The 27,431-nt window shown below is 43.1% G+C and overlaps 1 protein-coding gene across 3 annotated transcripts in view; it reads right to left on the bottom strand.

Moving 5' to 3' along the window:
- Window positions 1-26,540, bottom strand: part of LOC126272673 (PX domain-containing protein kinase-like protein) — a 137,399-nt gene extending 110,859 nt beyond the window's left edge. For 2 of the 3 annotated variants that reach the window (XM_049975691.1, XM_049975692.1), the window contains exons 1-2: window positions 26,239-26,524; window positions 17,987-18,175 (exon numbers count right to left, since the gene is read on the bottom strand). In XM_049975691.1, the coding sequence (XP_049831648.1) occupies window positions 17,987-18,175; window positions 26,239-26,340 (291 nt within the window). In that variant the 5' untranslated portion in view covers window positions 26,341-26,524. Of the gene's footprint in view, window positions 1-17,986; window positions 18,176-26,238 lie in introns of all 3 variants that reach the window. The other variant, XM_049975690.1, reaches the window with a different exon arrangement.
- Between the last annotated feature and the right edge of the window lie 891 nt (window positions 26,541-27,431).

The following is a 27,431-nucleotide window of genomic DNA, read 5'->3' as shown; positions in this document are numbered from 1 at the left end:
TTCATGCGAATGGACAGTTTGTTGCTGGTCATTCCCACATAGAAAGCATCACAGTGCAGGCAGGTCAGTTGGTAAATCACGTGGGTGCTTTCACATGTGGCTCTCCCTTTGATCGTGTACACCTTCCGGGTTACAGGACTGGAGTAGGTGGTGGTGGGAGGGTGCATAGGACAGGTTTTACACCGGGGGCGGTTGCAAGGGTAGGAGCCAGAGGGTAGGGAAGGTGGTTTGGGGATTTCATAGGGATGAACCAAGAGGTTACAAAGGTTAGGTGGACGGCGGAAAGACACTCTTGGTGGAGTGGGGAGGATTTCATGAAGGATGGATCTCATTTCGGGGCAGGATTTTAGGAAGTCACAAGTGGGGCACTTTTGGGGTTCTTCTGTGAGAGGTTCTGGGTTTGAGGGGATGAGGAAGTGGCTCTGGTTATCTGCTTCTGTACCAGGTTGGGAGGGTAGTTGCGGGATGCGAAAGCTGTTTTCAGGTTGTTGGTGTAATGGTCGAGGGATTCAGAACTGGAGCAGCTTCCGCTTAGAGGAAGCCTTCTTGGTTACCCAAGCCTGCCAACCCAAAGTTTGGTACAGATTTATTGATGACATCTTCATGATCTGGACTCACAGTGAAGAACAACTCCAGAATTTCCTCTTCTACCTCAACTCCAGAATTTCCTCTTCTACCTCAACTCCTTTGGTTCCATCAGATTCACCTGGTCCTACTCCAAATCCCATGCCACTTTCCTAGACGTTGACCTCCATCTGTCCAATGGCCAGCTGCACACATCCGTCCACATCAAACCCACCAACAAGCAACAGTACCTCCATTATGACAGCTGCCACCCATTCCATATCAAATGGACCCTTCCCTACAGCCTAGGCCTTCGTGGCAAACGAATCTGCTCCAGTCCTGAATCCCTCGACCATTACACCAATAACCTGAAAACAGCTTTCGCATCCCGCAACTACCCTCCCAACCTGGTACAGAAGCAGATAACCAGAGCCACTTCCTCATCCCCTCAAACCCAGAACCTCTCACAGAAGAACCCCAAAAGTGCCCCACTTGTGACAGAATACTTCCCGGGACTGGATCAGACCTTGAATGTGGCTCTCCAGCAGGGATACGACTTCCTAAAATCCTGCCCCGAAATGAGATCCATCCTTCATGAAATCCTCCCCACTCCACCAAGAGTGTCTTTCCGCCGTCCACCTAACCTTCGTAACCTCTTGGTTCATCCCTATGAAATCCCCAAACCACCTTCCCTACCCTCTGGCTCCTACCCTTGCAACTGCCCCCGGTGTAAAACCTGTCCTATGCACCCTCCCACCACCACCTACTCCAGTCCTGTAACCCGGAAGGTGTACACGATCAAAGGGAGAGCCACATGTGAAAGCACCCACGTGATTTACCAACTGACCTGCCTGCACTGTGACGCTTTCTATGTGGGAATGACCAGCAACAAACTGTCCATTCGCATGAATGGACACAGGCAGACAGTGTTTGTTGGTAATGAGGATCACCCTGTGGCTAAACATGCCTTGATGCACGGCCAGCACATCTTGGCACAGTGTTACACCGTCCGAGTTATCTGGATACTTCCCACCAACACCAACCTATCCGAACTCCGGAGATGGGAACTCGCCCTTCAGTATATCCTCTCTTCTCGATATCCGCCAGGCCTCAACCTCCGCTAATTTCAAGTTGCCACCGCTCATACCTCACCTGTCTTTCAACAACTTCTTTGCCTCTGTACTTCCGCCTCGACTGACATCTCTGCCCTTATTCTTTGCCTTTAAATATGTCTGCTTGTGTCTGTGTATGTGCGGATGGATGTGTGTGTGTGTGTGTGTGTGTGTGTGTGTGTGTGTGTGTGTGTGCGCGCGCGCGAGTGTACACCTGTCCTTTTTTTCCCCTAAGGGAAGTCTTTCCGCTCCCGGGATTGGAATGACTCCTTACCCTCTCCCTTAAAACCCACATCCTTTCATTTTTCCCTCTCCTTCCCTCTTTCCTGACGAAGCAACTGCCAGTTGCGAAAGCTCGTAATTCTGTGTGTGTGTTTGTGTGTTTTTTCATGTGCCTGTCTGCCAGCGCTTTCCCGCTTGGTAAGTCTTGACACATATTGTCAGGCGTTTTCGGTGGATCACGATAGCAAATACCCTTCAACTTCCCCCACAGAAAGAAATCCGGGGACGTCAGACCCGGTCAACGCGTGGGCCATGGTACGGTGCTTCGACGACCAAACCACCTGCCATGAAAAATGCTATTCAATAGCATTTCAACCGCACGTGAGCTATGTGCCGGACATTCATCATGTTGGAAATACATCGGCATTCTGTCATGCAGTGAAACATCTTGCAGTAAAATCAGTAGAGCATTACGTAGGAAATCAGCATACATTGTACCATTTAGATTGCCAACGATAAAATAGGGGACCAATTATACTTCCTCCCATAATGCTGCACCATACACAATCTGCCAAGGTCACTGATGTTCCACTTGTTGCAGCCACTGTGGACTTTCAGTTGTCCAATAGCGCATATTATGCAGGTTTACATTACCGCTGTTGGTGAATGACGCTTCGTCGCTAAATAGAACGCGTGCAAAAAATCTGTCATCATCCCATAATTTCTCTTGTGCCTAGTGGCAGTGCTGAACACGAAGTTCAAATTTGTCGCCATGCAATTACTGGTGCATAGAAATATGGTACGGGTGCGATCGATGTTGATGTAGCATTCTCAACACTGACATTTTTGAGATTCCCGATATTCACACAATTTGTCTGCTACTGATGTGCAGATTAGCCGCGACAGCAGTTAAACACCTATTTGGGCATCATCATTTGTTGCAGGTTGTGGTTGACGTTTCACATGTGGCTGAACATTCCTTTTTTCCTTAAATAACGTAACTATCCAGCAAACGGTCCAGACACTTGAATGATGTCATCCAGGATACTGAGCAGCATACAAAGCACACACTCGTTGGGCACTTTATTCACAATAGCCATACATCAACACGATATCAACCTTTTCCGCAATTGGTAAACGGTCCATTTTAAAACACGGGTAATGTATAATTAATCAAATACCATCCGCACTGGCGGAATGTTACGTGATACCATGTAATTATACATTTGTGACTTTAACAATGTCATCTATCACAAAGCAAAGAAAGTGGTCCAACTAAAACATTCATATTTCTTTACGCACTACATGAATATGTAATAAAAAATGGGGGTTCCTATTTTAAAAAATGCAGTTGATATCCGTTTGACCTATGGCAGCACCATGTAGCGGGCCAACCATAGTGCCGTCTGGTTTACCCCTTCAAGCCAGACGAGTTTCATTCTTTGTAGTTTTTTCTTGATGCTTATTTCGTGAGATATTTAGCCCAGTCACTATCAATGGACCACCCTGTATAAGGGTGCTACTTCTAGAATATAAAATAGTAAGCAACAGAAAAGTAGGTTAACTACGTTGAAAAGAAATTAAAACAGAGTAAGAACCTGATAAAATAGTAAGTGGTCAAGGAGGTAGAGCCCATCGTCAGTAGGTCTCTAAACAATCTTTTCTTTCAGAAAAAACATTCAGTAAAGATTCATGTAACATTCTGCCATGCCTATCAATTACGGAACTGTAATTTCCTAAGCTGATTGTTTGATGACTAAAAGTCTTATGCAGTGATAACAGTATGATTGGGGAACTTATGTACTGATGAACTTAGATTCTATCTAAAGTTTTCCATTACATATGGAGGCGATTCTGGTGCGTGATCGAAGGATCCAATTATTAGTTTATGCCCACTCTTGATACTACGTCTTTTCCCAAACATCCCACATGCAGTTTTAATTTTTATCCCAGTGGATTTGAGTTTCTTGTCTACTGTGACAAATACCTCACCTCCACTTACCTTTAGCCTATCCTTTCTACACTGAAGCACCAAAGAAACTGGTATAGGCATACGTATACAAATACAGAGATATGTAAACAGGCAGAACACGGCACTGCAGTCGGAAACGCCTATATGAGACAAGTGTCTGGGCAGTTGTTAGGTTGGTTACTGCTGCTACAACAGCAAGTTATCAAGATTTAAGGAATTTTTAATGTGGTGTCATAGTCGGCGCATGAGCAGTGAGACACAAGCAACTCCGAGGAAGCAATGCAATACAGATTTTTCTGTACGATCATTTCACAAGTGTATCGTGAATATTAGGAATCCAGTAAAACATCAAATCTCTGACATTGTTGTGGCAGGGAAAAGATCCTGCAAGAACAGGACCAATGGCAACTGAAGAGAATTGTTCAACATGACAGAAGTGCAAATTGCTGCAGATTTCAATGCTGGGCCATCAACATGTGTCAATGTGTGAACCATTCAACAAAACATCATCAATATGGGCTTTTGGAGTTGAAGACCCACTAGTGTACCCGTGATGACTTGCCTGGGCCTATCAACACCAACATTGGACTGTTGGTGACTGGAAACATGTTGCCTGGTCAGAGGAGCCTCGTTTCAAATTGTATAGAACAGATGGATGTGTACGGGTATGGAGACAACCTCATGAATGCATTGACCCTGCATGTTATCAGGGGACTGTTCAAGTTGGTGGAGGTTTTATAATGGTGTGGGGTGTGTGCAGTTGGAGTGATGTGGGATTCCCGATACATCTAGATACGACTCTTTGACAGGTGACACGTACGTAAGCATTCTGTCTGATCACCTGCACCCATTCATGTCCACTGTGCATTCCGACGGACTTGGGCAGTTCCAGCAGCACAATGAGACACCCCACACATCCAGAGTTGCTGCAGAGTGGCTCCAGGAACACTCTTCCGGTTTAAACGCTTCCGCTGACCACCAAACTCCCCAGACATGAACATTATTGAGCATATCTGGACTGCCTTGCAATGTGTTGTAAAGAAGAGATCTCCACCCCCTCGTACTCTTACAGATCTATGGACAGTCCTGCAGGATTCATTGCATCAATTTCCTCCAGCACCTCCTCAGACATTAGTCAAGTCCATGCCAAGTCGTGCTACAGAAATTCTCTGAGCTCGCGGGGGCCCTACATATTAGGCAGGCATGCCAGTTTCTTTGGCTCTTCAGTGTACACTCTCTTTAATTTTCCTCAAATATCTCACTGCTAAAATTACTTGACTGTTGACACTTCATGTGTTGGAGTGTCTTCTCCAATCAGAGTACTCAATAACACATCCAAACTCTTCACCATTGCCAAACTGCCACAACAATTCTTTTTCTTTTTCTTCTTCTTCTTCTTCTTCTTCTTCTTCTTCTTCTTCTTTTTGGATTCCAAATCCTAGACCTGGCCTTTTTATTTTGCATTTCATCACACATGATAAACACACCCAAAATAATACATGCCAAACAATGGTGATGAAACAACACACATTTCATTCACACCACAAACTAACGACTACATGATTCGTTCACACAAGAGACATGATTCAGCTTCACATATTCAATTATTAGCATCATAGATCTGCTTACTGTACGTAAGCTTCATACGACATGGTTTAAAACCATGATTTCTGAAAGCAGCAAATGATTGTTTCAACTGATTCTATAGACAAATGAATATAACACTGAAACCTGATGGTCTTCCATAGCAAAATGGTAAAGTTACTGCCTGCAAAACTGAATGTAATGGGTTCAAATTGCGTTGAGTAATTATAGTTTCTTTTTTTTTTTTTTAAATCTTTATGAAGATGACTGAGTATATTATTAATTCAATTAATTGGTTTCAATGCATTTTTGTTTTGTTTTTAATCTCGTCGTATCACCTTCATCATCATCGTACTGACTTTTTTTATTTGCTCTTATTTTTCTTCCTATCATTCATTTTTCATTTGGAATCTGCTTGGGTCACTTATTACGTGTGAATGAGCTCCAACCAGGACTGCTCATCGGTCAGTACTTCGTAAGTTTGCATAGCAAAAGCGAGATGTTACAGTTCACTTTTTGCGCTGAAACTGAATTTTCTCTGTCTTGAGTTTGGTCATACACGTCAACTTTGAGCAAAGCGAATGCAATTAATAGCTCTGCCACAGGTTGCCAACCATTGTTTTCTCAGATACATTGCCCGTCAAGAGGCTGTGGTTAGGACACGAGTGTAAATTTAGGGCTACACTTGCCATTTAAAATCAGCTGTGGACAGAGCATCTTGCATTCCCACCATACTGGATGGCAGCAGCATCCACTGTTGCTCAGCATTATATGAATGGCATTTCAGCTTTTATGAGGTGACACACTGTGGTACCCAGTGACAGACATCATCAACCAATTAATTTTAATTGGACTATAGTATAATGTGAGCTCCATAGCTGTTTATGAAAACTTCGAAATCTGGCACTTTGTTGTTAATTCTTCGGCAGCTCATCACTAGCACTGTAATACTCTCATCTGTAGTGTGAATTTTGTTGGCTCTTATATTGATGTTTCCAAGTCCACTGCAGTTATCGTTATCTAAAATACTCTTGTGTGTACCCCAACACAGTTGGCCACCTGGGTAGCAGACACGGACGTGTGGTGCACATCTGGCCCATGTAGGGAGACCAGCACTATGATTCAAGTTCATGACGTCACAGAGAACCTTTGAAGACTCTAGCTCAATCCTTCCACTCAGTTCAGAACCAGAAGACCACCATCAGTTATGGCGACAAAGCTGCATATTTCGAGCTTCATTGAAACTCCAAGCACAAGCTTGGTCCTCCCAACCTTTTCTATCAGTTGCTGGAATGATCGAAATATGACCTAGGAGCCCAGGCAACAGTCATAGTTTGTTCAGGCATGCACCATTATTTGCAGCTGATTGCACAATGTCCCCTAAAAGGCTGCCACAATAGCCTCAAATGTGTTGAATGAGTCCCCCAGATATACACAGGCTGCACCTGGTGTCCCTTCCAAACCTCTGTTGCCATTTTCATAAGGGGTACCATTGTTCGCCATATGCTTGAACTGCCATAGATTAACAGACTCCTACCCTTTTGTGTGTGCGCCTCCTTTTGATACAGTGCACAGCAAGTTTCCCAATGGGTGAAGAAAGTTTCACTGATAGTTTCTTTTGCAGTGAAAGGCAGCACCTCAGACTTTTTGGTTATGGGGAACAGTATAACAACATGCATTCTCCCTGGTCCCTGTCTACAATGTACGCTGTGCCTAAATCTACCACTGACACACCACTCACAGCTGAGTGTATGGATAGTGACTATCACACAGTTTCTTTAAAGGAGAGAGGATCTGCAGGAGAGGATAGAATTTGGGGTACCCTTGGTACCTATAGTATATGCCTCTCAGGAGCTCTCCCAACACACACATTGGCAGCAGTTTCCAACTGCTTGACAGTAGTCAGATCAATATTCAGCTGCTTATGAAGGTCAACTATTTCATCCTATGTTCCAGGGCAGCATTGTGGCTGGTGCAATATCTTACATAACACTACACAGTTATCTTTAAAATAAAGCTTGCTGATTCTCTTTTAATTTATGAATGTGTTAAACTAAAGGTATTAATACTTCCCTTTAAGAACTGAAGAAACCAATATGTAAAACAAGATTTCTATTAAAACAAAAGAAAAACCTGTATAAAACTTACCAATTACTGGACACTTTTTTTGGTTTTAGTCACTAACAAATTCGAAAATAGTGTTATTCCATGATAAATGCGTATAATACACACTTCTGATGACAATGAATACTAGATGTAACAAGATATGTTAGTTATAATGTGTGCTACAGAAGCTAACTACACAAATGTTGATTTGCTACAAAACAGACTACACACAACACTCACAACTCACAGAAAAGTAGATTTTCAACCACAAAAAATTCTCAGAAATATACCAATTTTTCACGTAACTGTACACTGAAATTAGAGAATAATGGTTTTTTTTTTTTTTTAATGAGGATACTGTTGCAAAAAGTTTCTAAAAATCACAAATTAATTTTACAATTACAACATAGTATCAGTTTCTTGTGGCACTCACAAATGTTTAAAAATGTGTTATCACAATACACAAGTATTGGCACAATCAATGAAAGATTATGCAAAAATGACATGAACAGCAAATTGTTAGAATCTAGAATTTTGAATCGGCGCAGGAATGTGGTACACACGGTTTCACACAAATGAAAATTCGGAAGTTGATTACATGTGTAAGTAAACATGCTGTATGTCCCCAGTACTGAATAATATTCTTCATTTGTGTGGCCATAGTGTCTTTACAGACGAATGGAAAAACTGGTAGATGCGGACCTCGGGGAGGATCAGTTTGGATTCCGTCGAAATGTTGGAACACGTGAGGCAATACTGACCTTACGACTTATCTTAGAAGAAAGATTAAGAAAAGGCAAACCTACGTTTCTAGCATTTGTAGACTTAGAGAAAGCTTTTGACAATGTTGACTGGAATACTCTTTTTCAAATTCTAAAGGTGGCAGGGGTAAAATACAGGGAGCGAAAGGCTATTTACAATTTGTACAGAAACCAGATGGCAGTCATAAGAGTCGAGGGGCATGAAAGGGAAGCAGTGGTTGGGAAAGGAGTGAGACAGGGTTGTAGCCTCTCCCCGATGTTATTCAATCTGTATATTGAGCAAGCAGTAAAGGAAACAAAAGAAAAATTTGGAGTAGGTATTAAAATTCATGGAGACGAAGTAAAAACTTTGAGGTTCGCCGATGACATTGTAATTCTGTCAGAGACGGCAAAGGACTTGGAAGAGCAGTTGAACGGAATGGACAGTGTCTTGAAAGGAGGATATAAGATGAACATCAACAAAAGCAAAACGAGGATAATGGAATGTAGTCAAATTAAATCGAGTGATGCTGAGGGAATTAGATTAGGAAATGAGACACTTAAAGTAGTAAAGGAGTTTTGCTATTTAGGAAGTAAAATAACTGATGATGGTCGAAGTAGAGAGGATATAAAATGTAGACTGGCAATGGCAAGGAAAGCGTTTCTGAAGAAGAGAAATTTGTTAACATCGAATATAGATTTAAGTGTCAGGAAGTCATTTCTGAAAATATTTGTTTGGAGTGTAGCCATGTATGGAAGTGAAACATGGACGATAACTAGTTTGAACAAGAAGAGAATAGAAGCTTTCGAAATGTGGTGCTACAGAAGAATACTGAAGATAAGATGGATAGATCATGTAACTAATGAGGAGGTATTGAATAGGATTGGGGAGAAGAGAAGTTTGTGGCACAACTTGACTAGAAGAAGGGATCGGTTGGTAGGACATGTTTTGAGGCATCAAGGGATCACAAATTTAGCGTTGGAGGGCAGCGTGGAGGGTAAAAATCGTAGAGGGAGACCGAGAGATGAGTACACTAAGCAGATTCAGAAGGATGTAGGTTGCAGTAGGTACTGGGAGATGAAGAAGCTTGCACAGGATAGAGTAGCATGGAGAGCTGCATCAAACCAGTCTCAGGACTGAAGACCACAACAACAACAGTGTCTATAGTTACTTTGTAATTTTCGAGGGTATTTTTGTTCTATCGTTGCAACTACAAAAATGCTTGATTTTTTTTCACCAGACGCGTTTTGCTTTTTTGAGGTAAAGCATCATTAGTGGTCTGTAATTAAGTTATTTGCTTTTAGATCAAAATAACAGCTCACTGTTCTAACCAAACTGTTTTTTTTTTAATATACACTCCTGGAAATGGAAAAAAGAACACATTGACACCGGTGTGTCAGACCCACCATACTTGCTCCGGACACTGCGAGAGGGCTGTACAAGCAATGATCACACGCACGGCACAGCGGACACACCAGGAACCGCGGTGTTGGCTGTCGAATGGCGCTAGCTGCGCACCATTTGTGCACCGCCGCCGTCAGTGTCAGCCAGTATGCCGTGGCATACGGAGCTCCATCGCAATCTTTAACACTCGTAGCATGCCGCGACAGCCTGGACGTGAACCGTATGTGCAGTTGACGGACTTTGAGCGAGGGCATATAGTGGGCATGCGGGAGGCCGGGTGGACGTACCGCCGAATTGCTCAACACGTAGGGCGTGAGGTCTCCACAGTTCATCGATGTTGTCGCCAGTGGTCGGCGGAAGGTGCACGTGCCCGTCGACCTGGGACCAGACCGCAGCGACGCACGGATGCACGCCAAGACCGTAGGATCCTACGCAGTGCCGTAGGGGACCGCACCGCCACTTCCCAGCAAATTAGGGACACTGTTGGTCCTGGGGTATCGGCGAGGACCATTCGCAACCGTCTCCATGAAGCTGGGCTACGGTCCCGCACACCGTTAGGCCGTCTTTCGCTCACGCCCCAACATCGTGCAGCCCGCCTCCAGTGGTGTCGCGACAGGCGTGAATGGAGGGACGAATGGAGACGTGTCATCTTCAGCGATGAGAGTCGCTTCTGCCTTGGTGCCAATGATGGTCGTATGCGTGTGTGGCGCCGTGCAGGTGAGCGCCACAATCAGGACTGCATATGACCGAGGCACACAGGGCCAACACCTGCCATCATGGTGTGGGGAGCGATCTCCTACACTGGCCGTACACCTCTGGTGATCGTCGAGGGGACACTGAATAGTGCACGGTACATACAAACCGTCATCGAACCCATCGTTCTACCATTCCTAGACTGGCAAGGGAAATTGCTGTTCCAACAGGACAATGCACGTCCGCATGTATCCTGTGCCACCAAACGTGCTCTAGAAGGTGTAAGTCAACTACCCTGGCCAGCAAGATCTCCGGATCTGTCCCCCATTGAGCATGTTTGGGACTGAATGAAGCGTCGTCTCACGCGGTCTGCACGTCCAGCACGAACGCTGGTCCAACTGAAGCGCCAGGTGGAAATGGCATGGCAAGCCGTTCCACAGGACTACATCCAGCATCTCTACGATCGTCTCCATGGGAGAATAGCAGCCTGCATTGCTGCGAAAGGTGGATATACACTGTACTAGTGCCGACATTGTGCATGCTCTGTTGCCTGTGTCTATGTGCCTGTGGTTCTGTCAGTGTGATCATGTGATGTATCTAACCCCAGGAATGTGTCAATAAAGTTTCCCCTTCCTGGGACAATGAATTCACGGTGTTCTTATTTCAATTTCCAGGAGTGTATAAAGCAAAACAGTAAAGCAAAACCCCTCTGGTGGTTGGGGGAGGGGGGGAGGGGGGGGAATCCAGCATTTTTGTAGTTGCAATGACAGAACAAAAAGACCCTTAAGAAATGGATAATATGTTTTATTGATTGTCTTCTGTTTGTTGCTTTTTCCCATGGGGCAGCCACAATAGGGAAAGCTATTGGGTTGTAATTTTCTGCACAGAATTTTCTCTCTCTGTTGCAGACAACCGAATCAGTACCATCATTATTATGGCATTAATTTAATTTGTTTCATCAGACAAATGTCCACCCTGATGCCACTTCCTCCAATCAAGGACTCTCACCCTGTGCACCACCCAGCCACAACAAAGCTTATTTGGTACGATGGTCACAGCCGAGAATCCTAGTGGAACATACATCTACACTTGGGCAGTTGTGGCGAACTGGCAGTTCAGGCATAATCTGAACTATGATCCTCATGTTATCAGGATGCTCTACTGAGAGTGTACAAGACAAGTGGTCATTAGTGCCCAGACAAAGTTAGGAGTTCACCGCGAGGCACAAGGTTAAAACAGCAACTAAAAGGGACAATACTATGAAAGACATAGACAGGTAGAGGATTAAAAGAAAACAGCATAATCAAATGTCCTTAGACAGGTTTGTCAAGTTGATAATACGAAGAACGCGAGCAGCTGCTCCTGGGTCATCCGCTAAAATGGCATCCAGAGTACATGGCAGGCCAAGATCAACACGCAGTGTATTAAAATTCGGACAGGACGTTAAAATGTGGCGGACCGTCAGCAATTGCCCACATGGGCCGAACAGCGCCAGCGCAGCCGTCAGCAGATGGCGGTGGCTGAACCGGCAGTGTCCAATTCGTAACTGGGCCAAAACGATCTCCTCCCGCCGAGAAGGGCATGAAGAGGACGTCCAAGCCGCAGGAAGAGATTTCAAGGACCGAAGCTTGTTGTCTGTAAGTGCAGACCAATTGGCATGCCACAGCGATAAAATGCACCGACAAATGACCCTGCTACAATCTGATGAAGGGACACAACAAGAAGCTGTCCGAGGCTGGAGGAAAGCCGCCTTGACCGCGGCATCTGCAGCTTCATTCCCAGGAATACCGACATGGCCAGGAACCCACATCAAGCTAACCGGAGAACCGTCGTCCACCAGCCACTGAAGAGAGCGTTAGATCCGGTGCATGAAAGGGTGAACCGGATACGGATCACTGAGGCACTCGATGGCGCTCAGGGAATCGGAGCAGATGACATTAGCAGAATGTCGGTGGCGGCAGATGTAAAGAACAGCCTGGTAGAGGGCAAATAGCTTAGCTGTGAAGACCGAACAATGACCATGGAGCTGGTATTCGATACTGTGTGCCCCGACAATAAAAGAACACCCGACACCTTCATTGGTCTTAGAGCCATCTGTATAAATGAAGATCGTAATAATGAACTTCGAACAAAGTTCGACAAAACGGGAGCGGTATACTGAACCAGGGGTAACCTCCTTTGGGAGCGAGCTGAGGTCAAGGTGAACGCGAACCTGAGCCTGGAGCCAAGGTGGCGTTTGGCTCTCACCCACTCGAAAGGTTGCAGGGAGTGAAAAATCAAGGTGCTGAAGGAGGCGACTAAAGCGAACTCCAGGGGGTCTTAGGGCAGAGACATACAACCCGTAGTGACAGTCGAGAGAGTCGTAAAAAAAGGAACGGTAAGTTGGGTGGTCGGGCATTGAGAGTAGCCCAAAAGGCATACCGACAAAGCAGTATATCATGCCAGTAGGTTAGTGGCAATTCACCGACTTCAGCATGAAGACTCTTGACGGGACTAGTATAAAACACTCTGATAGCAAGACGGAAACCCCGTTGTTGTACGGAGTTGAGGCCGCGTAAGATGGACGACTGTGCAGAGGAGTATACGAAGCTCCCATAATCCAGCTTAGAGTGGACGATCGACCGATATAGGCGAAGTAGGACGGTTCGATCCGCTCCCCACGACATACCACTGAGAACACAGAGGACATTTAGAGAACGGGTACAACAGGCAGCCAAATGATACATGTGGAGACCAGCTAAGTTTCCTGTCAAATGTAAGACCTAAAAATTTTGTTGTTTCCACAAATGGGAGAGCAATGGGACCGAGTTGTAAGGACGGTGGGAGAAACTCTTTGCAGCGCCAGAAGTTAATACAGACCGTCTTCTCGGCAGAAAAACGGAAGCCATTGGCGACACTCCAGGAGTAAAGATGGTCAAGACAGCACTCCAGGAAACATGTACGCTGCGCGCTGCAATAGACGGTAAAATCGTCCACGAAAAGGGAGCCTGATACATCAGCTGGGAGGCAATCCATCATTGGATTGATCGCTATGGCGAAGAGAGCGACGCTCAAAACTGAGTCCTGTGGCACTCCATTCTCCTGGCAAAAGGTGTCTGACAGGACAGAACCCACACATACCCTGAACTGTCGATCCATTAAAAAGGAACGAATAAAAAGAGGGAGGCGACCGCAAAGGCCCCATGTATGCATGGTGCGGAGAATGTCCGCCCTCCAACAGGTGTCGTAAGCCTTCTCCAAATCAAAGAACACAGCCGCGGTCGGGCGCTTCCGCAAAAAGTTATTCATAATGAAGGTTGACAAGGTAACCAGATGGTTAACAGCAGAGTGGCGCCTACAAAATCCACATTGTACATTGGTAAGTAGGCGTCGAGATTCGAGCAGCCAAACCAAATGAGAGTTAACCATTCGCTCCATCACCTTACAGACACCGCTGGTAAGCGAGATGGGTCGATAACTAGGTGCTTGTCCTTTCCTGGCTTAGGAATCGGTACAACAGTAGACTAGCATGCAGGAACATGTCCCTCAATCCAGATGCGATTGTAAGTTCGAAGAAGAAAACCTTTACCCGCAGGAGAAAGGTTCTTCAGCGTCTGAATACGAATAATATCAAGCCCTGGAGCGGAGGACCATGACCGGGCAAGTGCATTTTCGAGTTCCCGCATGGTGAATGGGGCATTATAACTTCCACGATTCGAGGAGCGGAAGTTAGGTGGCCTAGCCTCCTCTGCCTGTTTTCGGGTGAGGAAGGCTGGGTGGTAATGAGAGGAGCTTGAAACCTCTGCGAAAAAGTGGCCGAAGGCATTGGAGACATCCTCAGGGGCTACAAGGACGTCATTCACGACCGTCAAGCCAGAAACTGGTGAGTGGACCTTAGTGCCAGATAGCCGGCGCAGGCTACCCCAGACAACAGAAGAAGGAGTAAAACTGTTGAAGGTGCTTGTGAAAGCAGCCCAGCTGGCTTTCTTGCTTTCTTTAATAACACGACGACACTGCGCACGTAATCGTTTATAATTGATACAATTCGCCACCGTAGGGTGGCATTTAAAGGTGCGCAAAGCACGTCGACGAGAACGTAAAGCGTCTCTACATGCTGCGGTCCACCAGGGGACTGGTACGCAACGTGGAGAAGAAGTAGTGTGAGGGATGGAATATTCAGCAGCAGTGAGAATGACTTCCGTGAGGTGTGCGACCTGACTATCGCAGCTTGTGAAGGTTTGATCCTGAAAGGTCGCCCTGGAAGAGAAGAGCCCCCAGTCTGCTTTGGAGATGTTCCAACTAGTTGAGCACAGAGAGAGGGTATGATGCAGTAGATGGATAACATATGGGAAGTGGTCGCTCGAATATGTAACAGAAAGTGCAGACCACTCAAACTGACGTACAAGTTGGGTAGTACATATAGGGAGGCCTAAATGGGAATAGGTGTGAGATGTGTCCGAAAGGAAAGTAGGGGCGTCAGTATTGAGGCAGACAAGATTGAGGTGGTTGAAAAGGTCTGCTAACAGGGAGCCCCTCGGGCAGGATGCTGGAGAGCCCCAAAGGAGATGGTGGGCATTGAAGTCTCCAGTTAACAAAAATGGTGCAGGTAGCTGAGCAATAATTTGCATCATGTCTGCCCTGGTAATGGCAGATGGTGATGGAGTGTAAACGGTACAAATGGAAAATGTAAAAGTGGGGAGAGTAATTCAGACGACAACTGCCTGCAGGCCGGTGTGCCATGTGATGGGATCGTAGTAAATATCATCCAGGACCAGCAACATAAACCCTCCATGAGCCAGAATACCTGTCACAGGGGGTAGGTCAAAACGCACAGAGGTGTAGTGTGCCAAGGCAATTTGATCGCATGGGCGTAGCTTCGTTTCCTGGAAGGCTACGACGAGCGGATGGTGCAAGTGGAGCAGCAACTTTAAGTCCTCTCGGTTGGAGCGAATGCTGCGAATATTCCAGTGAATAAGCGCCATCGTGAGAAGAAAAACAAAAAGAAGATGCAAGAAGGGGTCACCTCGAAGGCCACTGATGGCCTGGCTTTAAGCGAGCTCTGCCGCCGCTATCAGTAGGCGGAGAGTCATCGTTCATTGGTTCAATAGCTTCCTCGGCAATCTTGTGAAGATGGCTGGGAGGGGGAGCTTCCTCCGCCGGTGAACGTCCAGATGTTCGGCTACCAGCGGTGTGGCCAGGCCAAATGGATGACGGCCTGGGGCGGCAACTGCTGGGTGGCGCAGGAGAGGAAATGCGCAGTGACAGAGAATGAGAACTGTGCTTCCTATGAGCCTTCTTGGAAGGTTGTTTAGTGGAAGTACTGGTCGATGGCTGGGAGTTCGAGGTACGTAGGAAGTCTGCACGGGACGGTTCCTTCTTGGAGGCCCATGCATCTGACTTCTGGGTCTCCATCTGACTTCTGGGTCTTCGTCTTGGCATATGCTGATGAAGGTGCTTGTGTCTGAGGGGTGACGGCAGGAAGAGGAGACATCAACCGGGCGATCTTAGCACTGGCAGAACGGACGACCATAGTGCTGAAGGTCAGATCACATGCCTGTGTCACCACCTCCCTGGTAGTCCGAGGAGAGGCAAGGACAGTATTGTATTTCCCCGCTGGAAGCAGTGTGGGCTTCCTACTAGCAAATAGCTTGTGAGCAGCCAGGGTGGACACTTTCTCTTTGACCCAAATTTCCTGTATACAGCGTTCTTCCTTGCAGATGGGACAGTTGCGGGAAGACGCTGCATGGTCACCCTGACAGTTCACACAATGAGGAGACGGAGGTGGACAGTGACCCTCATGGGCATCCCTGCCACAAGTGACACATTTAGCTGCATTATAACATGACTGGCGAGTGTGATTAAAATGCTGACACTAGTAGCAGCGCGTAGGTATCGGGACATAGGGGCGAACAGAAATAACCTCGTAGCCCGGTTTGACGCGCGATGGCAGCTGAACACTATCAAAGGTCAAGAAAAGTGTCCGGGTCGGTACATGGTCATTGTTGACCTTTTTCATGACCCTATCGACAGCCGTCACGCCCTGCTCAGCGAGGAAAGACTGAATCTCCTCGTCAGTCAATCTGTTGAGTGATCTAGTATATACCACACCACGAGACGAATTCAAAGTGTGGTGAGCCTCCACCCGGACAGGGAACGTGGACAGGAGTGTGGCCCGAAGCAGTTTTTGTGCCTGAAAGGCGCTCTCAGTTTCTAGTAACAAGGTACCATTACGCAACCTGTTACAAGACTTGACCGATCCGGCTATGGCATCTACACCCATCTGGACAATGAAAGGGTTGACAGAGGAAAAATCCTTTCCGTCCTCAGATCGAGAAACTATGAGGAACTGTGGGACAGGCGGTAGTACTTTTGTCACTGGTGGCTGGTCAAGTTTCCGGTTTTGGGCAGAAGTCAAGAGAGAAGAAGAAGAGAAATCCATTCCGTAGGAATCCCTCCATGATTGCCAGTGTCTCCGATGGCGCGCTCCTTCCTTGTGGGGACCCTCTCAGAGGGCACTCCCGCCTTAGGTGAATGTTTTACACCTCAGGTCACACCTCCCGAGAAACAGCCGGAGGGACCAATCGGCATGGTTGGAAGGTGTCAGCTCAGGCAATCACCCCTCCCTTGTTTACCCAGGGCGGGGAATTACGCATTACCCCATCACCGGCTACGTATGCGAATGCGTGGGTCGGCCTTCAGGCACGCACAAGGAGGAAGGAAGAAGAGGAAAAAGAAGGGAGAGAAAGGACAGACTGTCTCAAACGCCGAGGTGGAGACCAGAGAAGGCAAGAAGAAGGCAAGGGAAAAAGTAAGTAAAACAGAGGGAGAAGAACAAAGAAAGGAGCCGACCAAAGGAAGGAAGAAACCAGAAGTGAAAAACCAAAATGACCACAAACGTAGGTTGTGGAACCGTCCGTCTCCGGACGCAAGCGCTAACTACCCCCTTGAGGGGGAGGGAGTCCTTTTAGTCGCCTCTTATGACAGGCAGGAATACCTTGGGCCTATTCTAACCCCCGGACCCGCAGGGGACCACGTAAAGAAAGAGAAACCTAAAGGGTAGCAGGTGTGGCATTAAGGACTGTCAGAAAGGAACATGAAAGTAAGCAGAAGTGAGGATAGCTGAAAATGGGATGCTGTGATGGCTCAGGAGCCGTGGTCACCACAAAGACATTTACAACATAGCCACGAGTATGCTGAGGGGTCAAGACAGAAAATCCTGTTACTTTTAACACTAATACTGAACATTTGCTCAATGTGACCATTGAAATTGATAATACCTTATTAAGATTTATCAATTGATGACAGAGGTACCTAAAGGCTATATTAACCTGAGCATCACATCAATGGTAAAAGCAAAAGCAAAACTTCTGTTTCACAAAAACATCAGAAACTCTGCAGCATATGTTAGGCTGAATCCCACTGAAACAAACAAAACTGTGTCCTTGATTAGAACAAACACTGATATCTACCTACAAAAGGGAAAGAGGTTGTTAGTTTCAAGTCCAACACTTTGTGTGTGTGTGTGTGTGTGTGTGTGTGTGTGTGTGTGTGTGTGTAAATGTAGTTTGTACTAACAAGTTCAAAATGAAGAGAAATTTATCTAAATTACCTGAAGACCAAGCTGCCGCTCAGCTACGAATTCTCGATCCATGTTTCCAATAAGTTTTTTAGGAGGTAGTGGTAGAGGGAGACCTGACTGCTGCAACGCATTGTGCAGCGATACAAAATCACTATACCTCCTACAGACATGCCACGATTTCTCTGGTATTGGTCCACGTTGCACACGTATAACATATTCCTGCAGCAGGATGATTCACATTATTAGAAACAATAGAAACAAGTTACATGAATGGAAGTATTCACTGAAAAATTCAATTAAATAAAAAATAATTCATACATGATGCCACAGTCAATTAAACAAAATCAGTGCACTTTACCCTAATTTTCTGTACTGATTTTTTGTTAGTAAAATGAAAAGTTTCTATGCCTGTATATACGGTCAACAAAACAAAACTGTTCACCCATTCTGACAAGTTCAGGTACCTTCAGATGTGTAAAGCTTGCACCAGTGGTAATACAACATAAACTGGCAATGGCGGCAGCACCACACGCAATACGCTTTTAGCACCGTGTATGTTCCCTTCTTATTGTGACAATTTTACTTATAGACCTTTCTGATTTTCCGTGACTGTGTATAATTCCCACATAACTGAAACGATGATATGTTTAAGCTTTGAATATACAAATAAGAATGAACTTTTACAGTAATGTGGTAACCATGTAGCAATGTTTGAGGCTCTGGACTTCCTGCCTACTTCAGTGTTGGTGTTACACATGATGGTGGATAATGTTCTCCAGACAATTGCTAAAACCAAAGCCTTCCATTGGAATTCCACAGGATATAGCTTGATACGTTACTCCAAATCACTCGCTTACAGTCATCCTCTGTCCACCTTCATTGTGGCACTTTGCGCTGACTATAGAAAAAATTGGCTTATGAAGAGATGCTCAACCATTGTAGCCCATTCTTTTTAACTCCCTACACACAGTCGTTATACTAGCTGGAGTGCTGATAGCACTTGGGAACTCATGAAAGGATTTTCAACAGAAAATGCTATATATGGTTTCACTGATCAAATATTAAATGCATTGAATAACCAAACATCATCCATTGGGATATTTTGTGATTTCTCAAAGGCTTTTGATTGTATGAATCATGAAATTCTTCTAGATAAGGTTAAGTATTGAGATATGAGTGGGTCTGCACAAATGGTTTAATTCATACTTATCCAGAAGAATGCAGAAAGTTGAAATTAACAGTATAGATAGTCTGCAAAAACCAACAGAGTCCTCTAACTAGGGGGGGGGGGGGGGGGGGTTGTTTGTTTATCTAGAATGGTGTCCCACAGGGTTCATTCTTGGGTCCCTTATTGTTCTTAATATATATTAACTACTTGCCACCCTATAATCATGAAGGTGCAAAGCTAGTTCTTTTTGCTGATGATACAAGTATAGCAATCACACCCAACAAGCAAAACTCAGCTGAGGAAATTGCAAATAATGCCTTTCAGAAAATTATCAAGGGGCTCTCTGCAAATGGACTCTCACTAAATTTTCAGAAAACACAGTTTATACAATTCTGTAGACGGCATAGCACCATTGATAGATATAGACTATGAACAGAAGTCTGTTGCTAAAGCAGAATGCTCAAAATTTCTGGGTGTGTGCATTGATGAGAAATTGAATTGGAAGAAACACATTGACGATCAGCTGAACTGGTTAGGTTCGGCTACTTATGCTATTAGGGTTATTGTAAATTTCTGTGATAAACATATCAGGAAATTAGCCTACTATGCCTATTTTCATTCACAGCTTTCATACGGCATCGTATTTTGGGTCAATTCGTCATTAAGAGAGAAAGTATTCATTACACAAAAGCATGTAATGAGAACAATAGCTGGAGCAAGATCACCTTGCAGACATTTATTTAAGGAACTCGGGACATTCATAGTACCTTCGGAATATATATATATTCACTTACGAAATTTGTCATTAATAACCCACCCCAGTTCAAAAATAACAGTGAAGTGTATAGCTACAACACTAGAAGAAAGGATGATCTTCACTATTCTGGATTAAATCACTTTGGCACAGAAAGGGGTAATTATGCTGCCACAAAAATCTTTGTTCATTTGCCAAATAGTATTAAAAGTCTGACAGATAGCCAACCAACATTTAAAAGCAAATTAAAAGAATTTCTGAATGACAACTCCTTCTACTCAATAGATGAATTCTTAGATATGAAGCAGGAACTGAAAATTAATTATTTTGTGTAATAAAAACTTGTTAAAGTGACATGTTCCACATCATTACAAAATGTCGTATTCATGATCTATGGAACAAGGATTAATGTATGTATGTATGAATAAATGAATGAATGTGCAAAGCTGCATAGAACTGTACAAACAATGTAGTCAGTAGCCTGTGGACATATGTAGTAGATCTATGGATAGGTCACTTATGGTACAAAAAGTGTGTTCAGATTCCTGAAGAATGGTATTCAACTTAGTGTTCATTCATTCGTCATTCTTTGATCATGTTCTATAGGTCTCATCAAGCGGAACTATCAGATGTGGTGGTGGTGGTGGTGGTGGTGGTGGTGGTGGTGGTAAGTTCTATGCGACCAAACTACTGAGGTCAACGGTCCCTAAGCTTACATACTACTTAATCTAACTTATGCTAAGGACAACACACCCATGCCCGAGGGAGGACTTGAACCTGACTGGGCAGCCGAGCGAACCGTGACAAGGCACTCAGACCGCACGGCAAACCATCCACAGGCTGGTCGGTACACCGGACCTCGACACTAATCTGCCAGGCAAATTCATGCCAGGGACCAGTATCAGATGTGGAGTGAGTCTAGGTATACATTAACAAATGACAGAAACTTGTAGAAACATAGTCTGTACACAGTATTAACAGTAAAATATCACTAATTAGAATGAATTCTGCTATTTCATTAAAAAAGCTGCCTCTTTCTCAGTCACATTAAACTGACAGTCATAGTGAAATTCATCAGAAGTTGCCTGATGGTCTGGCAAGGTTTTTTTTTCTTTTTTTTAAGACTATTGGTTTTGTTGCAGGTAAAATGAATGAAGATGTTTCAAATTGTTATAGAGAATAATGTGATAACACATTGTGGCAAAATCTTGGATTTTTGCTGTGCAACACATATGGTGGAGAAGAGACACATTCACTTTGGTGGCAGCAACAGGTAGTGTAATATCCACGTCTACACGTAGTTGTTCTGTAGGGGAAGGTTCGTTGGGCAGTATCAAAGAGCTTTCTGACTTCTTTATTTTCTTTTCCTTCTCTCCCTCTTTTTCTTCACAAGATTTTAAATCTTGAAGGGCTTCATGTTACACACCCAAGTAAGAGGACGATCGGACCATTCTATGGTCAGATACTTTTACACCTTTCTTCCACAGCCTATTCTTTGCATGTGGGCCAGTTAAAATACAGAACAATAACATCTTAGGTGAGGGTCACCACCTTTCCTAAATGCTGGAGAACAATGGAGGGTCTCCAGGTGGGGTCAACAGAGGCATCCGATCCCACCAGTCAGCTTTGACCCGTGACGTAAGGGTGTTGTGTGATGTCATGACGGCGTGGAGTTTAGTTTGTGAGTGTATTGTGTTTGTAGATGTCGTCTTGTTGCACTTGGTGGTGTGTATATGGTCCGAGTGTTATGTGTTGTATTGGGTTCATTTAGGCGTCCGAGCTTGAGTGTGCATTTACTGGTCGTGACCATTATAGAAGAACTGAAATTAGTTTCAGTGAGTTGAAAATAAAGTTTCCATTGTGTTTATGTTATTGCAGTGCCCTCTGATGTTATTGGTTTGCTGTTCGTAGCGCGGTTAAGTCGTTTAATTCAATTTGTGGCTTCTTTTGTTAGGTACGGATATGACTTCTAAGTTTAATAGTGCGCAACTGCGAGTGGAAATGGGGGATGACAAGTTGTCCATCATTAAGTTTCTGCAGATGTTTGAGCTTGTGACGGAGATAGCGAAATGTGGTATACGCAAGCAGAATATGCGAGTTGGGGGTTAGTGTGTAGTTCCGGAACTTTTCTATGGTAAGTAGGTTTTTTTTGTGTGTACTGTTTGCCTGTTATGATGTTTTATTTTTACTCCATGTATTTACTGCATTTATTACTGCATGTGTTGGTGGTTGATGGTTTGGTATCGGCACTTGTGGTTTATTTACGTATCTTAGGGGAAGTACTGGATTTCAAATTTTTTTTGGTATAGTTGGCTGTGGGTTGTGTTTGAGCTGTATAGATTATGGGAAGTGACCAATTCCAATTTGTCATGGCAGCTATGTGTGTTTTGGTATCATGAGCTGTTGATGAGGCATATAAGTCAAGGGAACTGCTCGATTCCAATGTGTCGTCGTAGCTAGGTGTTTTGGTACCATGAGCTGCTGTTGACCTATACAGGTCAAGGGAAATGTCCGATAACAATTTTTGTTGTTTTAGGTGTTGGTTTTGTGGTATCGATAGTTGCGATGTGATTATAATTTTTGAAGTAGTTGGTTTTTATTTTGTGGGTTTGACACTTGTGGTTGAGCTATGCAGTGAAGGGAAGTGACCGATTCCTGTCAATATTGTAAGTGTAGCGGAATTTGGGAAATTTGTGGTGTTTTTATGTCATCGTTTTGTGTGGTTTGGGATCTGGATGTGTGTGTCTGCATGTGTTTATATTTAGTTTGTCCCCACCCAAAAATCCCCAATTTTCCGCGTTGGTCCCATCAGTTTGATTATATTTTTGGAGAGAGATGTGTCTGTTCGTTTTATATGTATTGTCGTGTTTATGTAATGACATCATGGGTCAAGACGGATGGAATCTGACGCTTCTGTAAGACCTCCAGATGGATCACCACTGGTACAATATGGATATGTAAAAGAGAAGTTTTAATTATTTAGACAATTGTTCATGTCTTTGAACAGAGAAAGTGCTGGGTGCAATTTCTGAAAAATTTATTATCATATCCATAGGATGAAGTTACTAATATTTTTTTTCAGACGTCAAAGTATGGCAAGTGATTGCCTTATACTCTTGATTGTTCTTTTATTTTTTTTAAATTGGGCTAGACTTGCAAGCAGGGAATGCCATGGTCCAAGAAGTTGTGTAAAATGAAAGTTGTCCACAGGGGCAATATCTGTGAAGAGTTCTGCTACAGGCAGGATATGAAGAACAGTGGAATGACAGGTGACCAAAATGGGAACATTGAATGCACCTTACAGTTGTTCAGAAGTAAGGCTCAACACTATATCTACATCCCAAAACTTCTTTTTCCAACAGGATGCCAATATGAAGGGACCTGTGTCAACTCTTGTTTTCTGTTAGCCCTTTGTGTGCACTGTACAGAATGAACAATACCATGACATTTCAGATTTTGCCTGAATTCTTTGTTAGACTAGAGGATTAAATCTGTTTTGAAAGATAATGCCCTGAGTCGCATTAAGGCTTTTGTGTTGGGTAACAGTGACAGGGATATCACTCAGCTTGGTACAGGCTGAGGCTGCGTGAGATTTTGCTTCAGTCACTGCTTAAATTAATAAGGATCCAATCTGGTATTGTCGTTACAGGGCATAAAACAGGGTATCTTGCACATATTTTGTATGTGGGATACCATGGGAAATCTCCTAATACTGACTGACTCTGAATAAAATATGTAGTAGTAAAATTTACGATGGTTTAGTAACAATATAATGTTTGCTCCTCTAGCGCTCTGCGATTAAGGAGGGTAGAGACTAAACATTGTAAATAATAAATTACTGCACCTAAGCAGAAAAACTTAAGAAACCATATACATGGTCTCTACTTATGCACTCATTTATAACCTGACAAGGAGGTTAAAATATATATATACATGATTTACTCCCATAGAAATGAAGGAAAGCACCACTGCACTCAGTATTTAACTACACTGAAAAAATATTACGACACTACTGTGACAACCAGGGAGCCCTGTAATGAAACCACTATTTTTTTTTATTTTTTTTTTATTTTTTTTTTTTTAGATGACAGCACCTGAGATCCTAACTTCACTGACATATCTGCATAATTATCTAGAATCAAGTAAACTGAACGTTTCAATACTGTCTGTTCACCACTTAATGTGACAACGATGTAGCATGTGATATCATGTGTATGCAAACAGAAAGAGAATACGGCACAACATATCTTTTGCATTTATGTTAGTTTTTGAAATGCAGTAAATTGTGAAAGACTGTAGAGTACCACAAAACTTTGATTAGTATGGTTGGTGACAGTTCTATGAGTTGACAAATAAAAAAAAAATAAGAATATGAAATCTTGGAAACGATTACACACTGACTGGTAGCATAGCTCAACATCTAGGTGATGTCAACTTAGCTCTTGGATTGGGAACTGGTATCAAGTGGTATCAAGCATTTCAGTTATTCTGCTTATTTCAATTTTCATATAGTGTAGGAGAACTGTATCAAATAAAAAGTAGCATCTTGTCAGCAACACTACAAGCTCAGATCTTAAATATTGATACACTATTGGTGTGATGCCTTTTAAGTTCTTATGTGTATTATCTTATTTCAATCAAAAGTTTTTAAATATCCTGGCAATTCAATACAATTATCACATTTGTATTCTTACTGGAGACAAATACTAACATAATTAAGATGGCCAAAAGAAATTTGAATGATTATTTTTCCTTAGTTCTGTAATCCCGTAACAAGAAAGCTACTATTCACATAAACACAACTACTTAAAAATAAAATACAAAAACATAACTCAATAAAATACTTTGGTAAAGTGTTCTAAAATACTTTGGTAAATTGTTCGGAGCCTGTATGGAAGAGGGACTATTAAAATTTAACTCCAGTTGCAATCAGCAATATTTCAGTCCAACTGTTGATGTAAATTTTGTCAGTACAAGGACTACCAACAAGTTTTCGTTTTAACTAGCTACTTCCATTTTCAAAGTAGTCCTAATAAATTGCTTTACAATATACTTCCAAAAAAGTTGTCTTGCAATCATTCCATGTATACACAATCACTGATGCAAGACATATTCAAGATCTTTAATTGTGCTTTCATCAAAAACACACATGTGCAAAATTAACAATGTTGTCAATGTGTTTTCCCCGATCAAATTTCTGTAACTCTACCAATAAAATTACGCAATATCAAAATTTACTACCCCACACCATCTTCTTATGGTGCGACAATACTTCTCTTGCAGTGAATCCTCAATGTACATCTTTTTCATTGTGCGCTTATTATAGTACAAAAACTAGCTCTATTTTATATTAGATGTAACTTTTTTTATATATCAGTAAAGGGTACTACTCATAGTGAAAAGAACCTGAACTGTATTTCATGATTTCAGACCTTAAACATCTGACATATCAATTTTTAGCATTTGGATAATATAAAATGTTAACTTGTTTGCCCTACTTTCAACCACTAATGTTTCAAGGGAGTTATTTCTTTAAAACATTGGGCATACTAAAAACAGCCTCACGGTATGTTTACTTCGTTATTAAGTTCATTGTGAACAATCAATTACAGTTTGAAAACAAAATTCATAAACGAAATAATAGAAAAGAGGAAATGATTGACATTATCCATCACTCAGCAGTAAAGTGACACAAAAACAACGAATGCATTAAGCCACACAAATATTTGACCACCTGACCCAGTGATGTAAAGAATTTAATAGGTAATACAATTAACTTCAAATAAAAATTGAACTTATATCTGCTAACAACTACTCCATAGTACAACTCGTGTATGTGGTGTGCGTGTTTGTGTGGTTAACTCTTGATTACTAAACCCTCGTAAAATTTACGATTGCAGTTGGTACCAACTCACAGTCCCCGCCAATCTGGTATTGTCAGTACAGGGCGTAAAACAGGGTATCTTGCGCATATTTTGTATGTGGGATACCATGGGAAATTTCCTAACTGTAGTAAAATTTACGATGGTTTAGTAACAATATGATGTTTTGCTCCTCTAGTGTTCTGCGATTAAGTAGGGTAGAGACTAAACATTGCAAATAACAAATTACTGCACCTATGTAGAAAAACTTAAGAAACCATATACATGGTCAACATGTAGCTCATATTTTTCACCGATGAAGACTTCTGTAATCGTTGAACTGAAGTTTTTCGCATCACAACAAGGGATTCGGAACATGCAAATAAATCATTATCCCAATTTTGTTGCCATTAACAGGAAAGTGGTAAAATAACATACGAATACATGGCTGGCTCTGTACTAGGAACTGTCATTTCAGTTCACTCTGACAGTTACCTACCGTGTGCCCTTGTATGTTTTGATAATTTTCAATTGCGCATGTCAACGTTTCTGTGTCGTCTAGACAAATTTTCCTTTGGCTCTTCTTCTCGAACATCGCCATTTGTCACTACAAAACATTAGCCGCCACATCTGTACAATCTGCGCCTTTCCAAAACTTACAACACAAATTTTTCACGCCATCAACCCTAATAGCAACAAACAACCACTGCTATACATCATCAAGAATGTTTTAAGTTGTTATTAACCACTGACAACTGCGATTAGGCAATGGACTAACATCTTTGAACAGTCGGATTACTCGGGATAAAAGCGTCTCGCTAGAGACTGGCTGTGGTTTGTTGATTTACTAGATTGTCAATCCTTCAATATAATGAAACAGCATCACACTAACAATAATATTGACAAAAATCGTCTGTTGGCAACATAAGGCTAAGATGCCCAACAACCAAAAGAAAGCGTGCGCTGCAGTTATATTAGGTACAGCAGGTGAGCAACAGAACACTACGAAAAAGAGGAAATGGGCTCGAGAATGTTCGATGAAAAAAAAAGGAGCGACTGGCAGTATATTAACTTAATGACAATCAGAACCATGCACCGGAAAGATTTTATATTTTTCCGATGAGTCCTCCACGTACCAATACAGCAAGTTATTAATGCTGAAACGAAGTAAAACAGAGAAGCAAGATGCGTTAATGAGAGAGGCAAACACAGTCAACCAGAGATTGGGCGTAAGGCGAATGCCCCACTAGGCGATTTTCTCCCCTCTATAATAATCGCAGCTGGAACAGTTGCCTATGGTGCCACACATGATACGATTAAAATCGTGGCGGATAAAGTCGCTGCGACGATACTGGGTGTCGCAATAACAGCAAAAATCGGTGACTTCTGCAGTTGTGTTGCAACCAGCCACGAGAGGCATCATGCATGATTACCTGTCATTCAAAACTGAAATATTTAGCACTATACGCAGTTCAACGTCGCAGAAGGCGTAACAGCCAACGAAAACGGTGGATTCATCAAATTATTATGAATCGTCCAAGTGAAGGAAAGTTTGTGTTGTTAGACAAAAAAATTATGATTTATCCGGAGAAATTCTTTGATTATTATCGCATGTCTGTAGCATCCTTCGACTTACTGCTCTCGAATATAGAAACTAACTTACAAACGAAGGATACCAAGTTAAGTGACTAT

The sequence above is a fragment of the Schistocerca gregaria genome, chromosome 5, assembly GCF_023897955.1.
Source record: "Schistocerca gregaria isolate iqSchGreg1 chromosome 5, iqSchGreg1.2, whole genome shotgun sequence".
Taxonomy (NCBI): domain Eukaryota; kingdom Metazoa; phylum Arthropoda; class Insecta; order Orthoptera; family Acrididae; genus Schistocerca; species Schistocerca gregaria.
Note: the sequence above shows the minus strand (reverse complement) of the source record. Positions and strands in the feature narration are given on the sequence as shown.